General features: G+C 37.7%; 1 protein-coding gene across 1 annotated transcript; it reads left to right on the top strand.

Annotated features, from left to right (window-relative positions):
* Positions 1-321: 321 nt before the first annotated feature.
* Positions 322-1,213, top strand: LOC115227735 (retinol dehydrogenase 13-like). The gene is made up of 3 exons (XM_036498723.1): positions 322-457; positions 662-766; positions 798-1,213. The coding sequence occupies exons 1-3, from the start codon at positions 322-324 to the stop codon at positions 1,211-1,213; spliced, it is 657 nt and encodes a 218-aa protein (XP_036354616.1).
* Positions 1,214-1,774: the final 561 nt, after the last annotated feature.

The raw sequence follows: 1,774 nt of genomic DNA on the forward strand, positions 1-1,774 counted from the left end.
AAATAGTACATTTTTATTAGCGATTTTTTTGATTGATTTCATAATATGGTTTTTGACACGAAAGAGTCCCGACATGGACGTATTGGAGGTTAAATATTGTGCAGTGATTACATTTTGCACGACTAAATTTAATAATTAAAAACCCACAATCTCTCGATCTCGAATTCATTTAAATTACAAATTTTTTTATTTTAAAATAATTGAATATTATTTAAAATTTAAATGTTTATTTTCACATGAATATATTGAGGAATAAGTGGGTTTCCTTTGCCTCAACGTCATTTGTCTGCGCTTTTGGGGTCGTCCTTATAAAGTAGGCAAATGTGCCACGACAATAGAGACTATCTCTCCGGTCCTAAGTATGTCGGAAACGTCTCTCTCGACGGAAAAACCGCAATAATCACCGGTGCTAACAGCGGTCTTGGAAAGGAGCTGACACGACAATTGGCCAAACGGGGTTTAGTGTAAAATATGACGGAAAGGTGCCCGGATAATCATGGGTTGTAAAGACGTCAAAAAAGGGAAGGAATTAAGGGACGAGTTTGTCCGTTCTGGACTCAAGGCTGAGATCACCGTGAGGAAATTGGACTTGTCTTCCTTTGATTCGGTGACCTCCTTTGTTGACAAACTCAACGAAAGTAGCCTTGAAGTAATATTTTAGAAAATATTCGCGTGGACTTTCTTGTCAACAATGCCGGGGTTATGGACTATCAGCGGAAGGTCTCGGTGGACGGAATCGAACAGCATTTGGCTATAAATTATCTTGGTTTTTTGATTTTTGGGACTTTTGTTTTAAGGGCACTTTTTATTGACGAATCTCCTGATATCTAGACCAGGGACTGAACCAATCGGGAAAATAGTTAATGTACTTTGCCGTCAAAAAATCAAAAAAATTGATTTTGAAGATCTAAATTGTGACAAGTCTCCTTATGATGGAAGGGTTGCTTACTCTCAGAGCAAATACGCTCTTTTTTTATTCACCAAAGAGTTAGCAAAGAAGGTTCAGGCAATGGAACTTCCCACTGTTGTTTGCGGAGTTTTTCCGGGAATAGTCAACACCAGTTTGCCCAGAAATCTCGTGGCGTCGAACAATTTTGTGTTTAGAATAATGTACAAGCCATTTTTGTGGTTATTTATGAAGTCCCCATATCAGGGTGTAATGCCTATTCTGCGGGTTCTCTTAGAAGAGACTCCTTCGGGGACTATTTACTAGTATGTCGTGCTTTATTTACTTTAGTCTGGACAGTCCTTATGACATTGTCGAACCAAATGAGTCGAGTGATTCACACAGACTGTGGCTGACGAGTCAAGTCTGGGCGGGACTATCAAAGTAGTATTCTCATGGAGATGAACTAAATTTGTTTATTTAATACTTTTTTGTTTTTGAACTGGTTCTGTGTCTCACTTTAAGATATTTTGTGATTTAAGACATTGGGGGACAAATCATTCATTTGTCTAATATAAACAATTTTTGAAACTTGAAATTTAAAATCGAAATGTTTTGAATTGTTATTCTAAACAAAAATGATTTTTTAAAGGTAACAATTTCAATACATTTTATAATCGGAAAAAAGAAATTTGTCCATGTTCAAGATTAGTTGTTCTGAGAACTACAAGTTAAATGAATTTTTATTTATTTAACCGCCAAGACCACGATAAGAGTCAGAACAAAAGTCACGTGACCCCGATCCACTCCACCAGGGACCTCATCTTCGCTCGGTGATCTTTCCACGAGCCCACACAAAATCGCACCGGGCGGCAGGCCGTTTTTGAC

Source organism: Octopus sinensis, unplaced genomic scaffold, assembly GCF_006345805.1.
Source record: "Octopus sinensis unplaced genomic scaffold, ASM634580v1 Contig07101, whole genome shotgun sequence".
NCBI classification, from domain to species: Eukaryota; Metazoa; Mollusca; class Cephalopoda; order Octopoda; family Octopodidae; genus Octopus; species Octopus sinensis.

What these genes read in the sequence shown, in the direction of transcription:
- LOC115227735 (XM_036498723.1), top strand. Translation starts at nt 322, where the DNA reads ATGTGCCACGACAATAGAGACTATCTCTCCGGTCCTAAGTATGTCGGA. An exon ending in ACGACAATTGGCCAAACGGG is followed by an intron (nt 458 to 661) that starts GTTTAGTGTAAA and finishes GTAATATTTTAG; the next exon opens with AAAATATTCGCGTGGACTTT. An exon ending in TTTGGCTATAAATTATCTTG is followed by an intron (nt 767 to 797) that starts GTTTTTTGATTT and finishes TTTTGTTTTAAG; the next exon opens with GGCACTTTTTATTGACGAAT.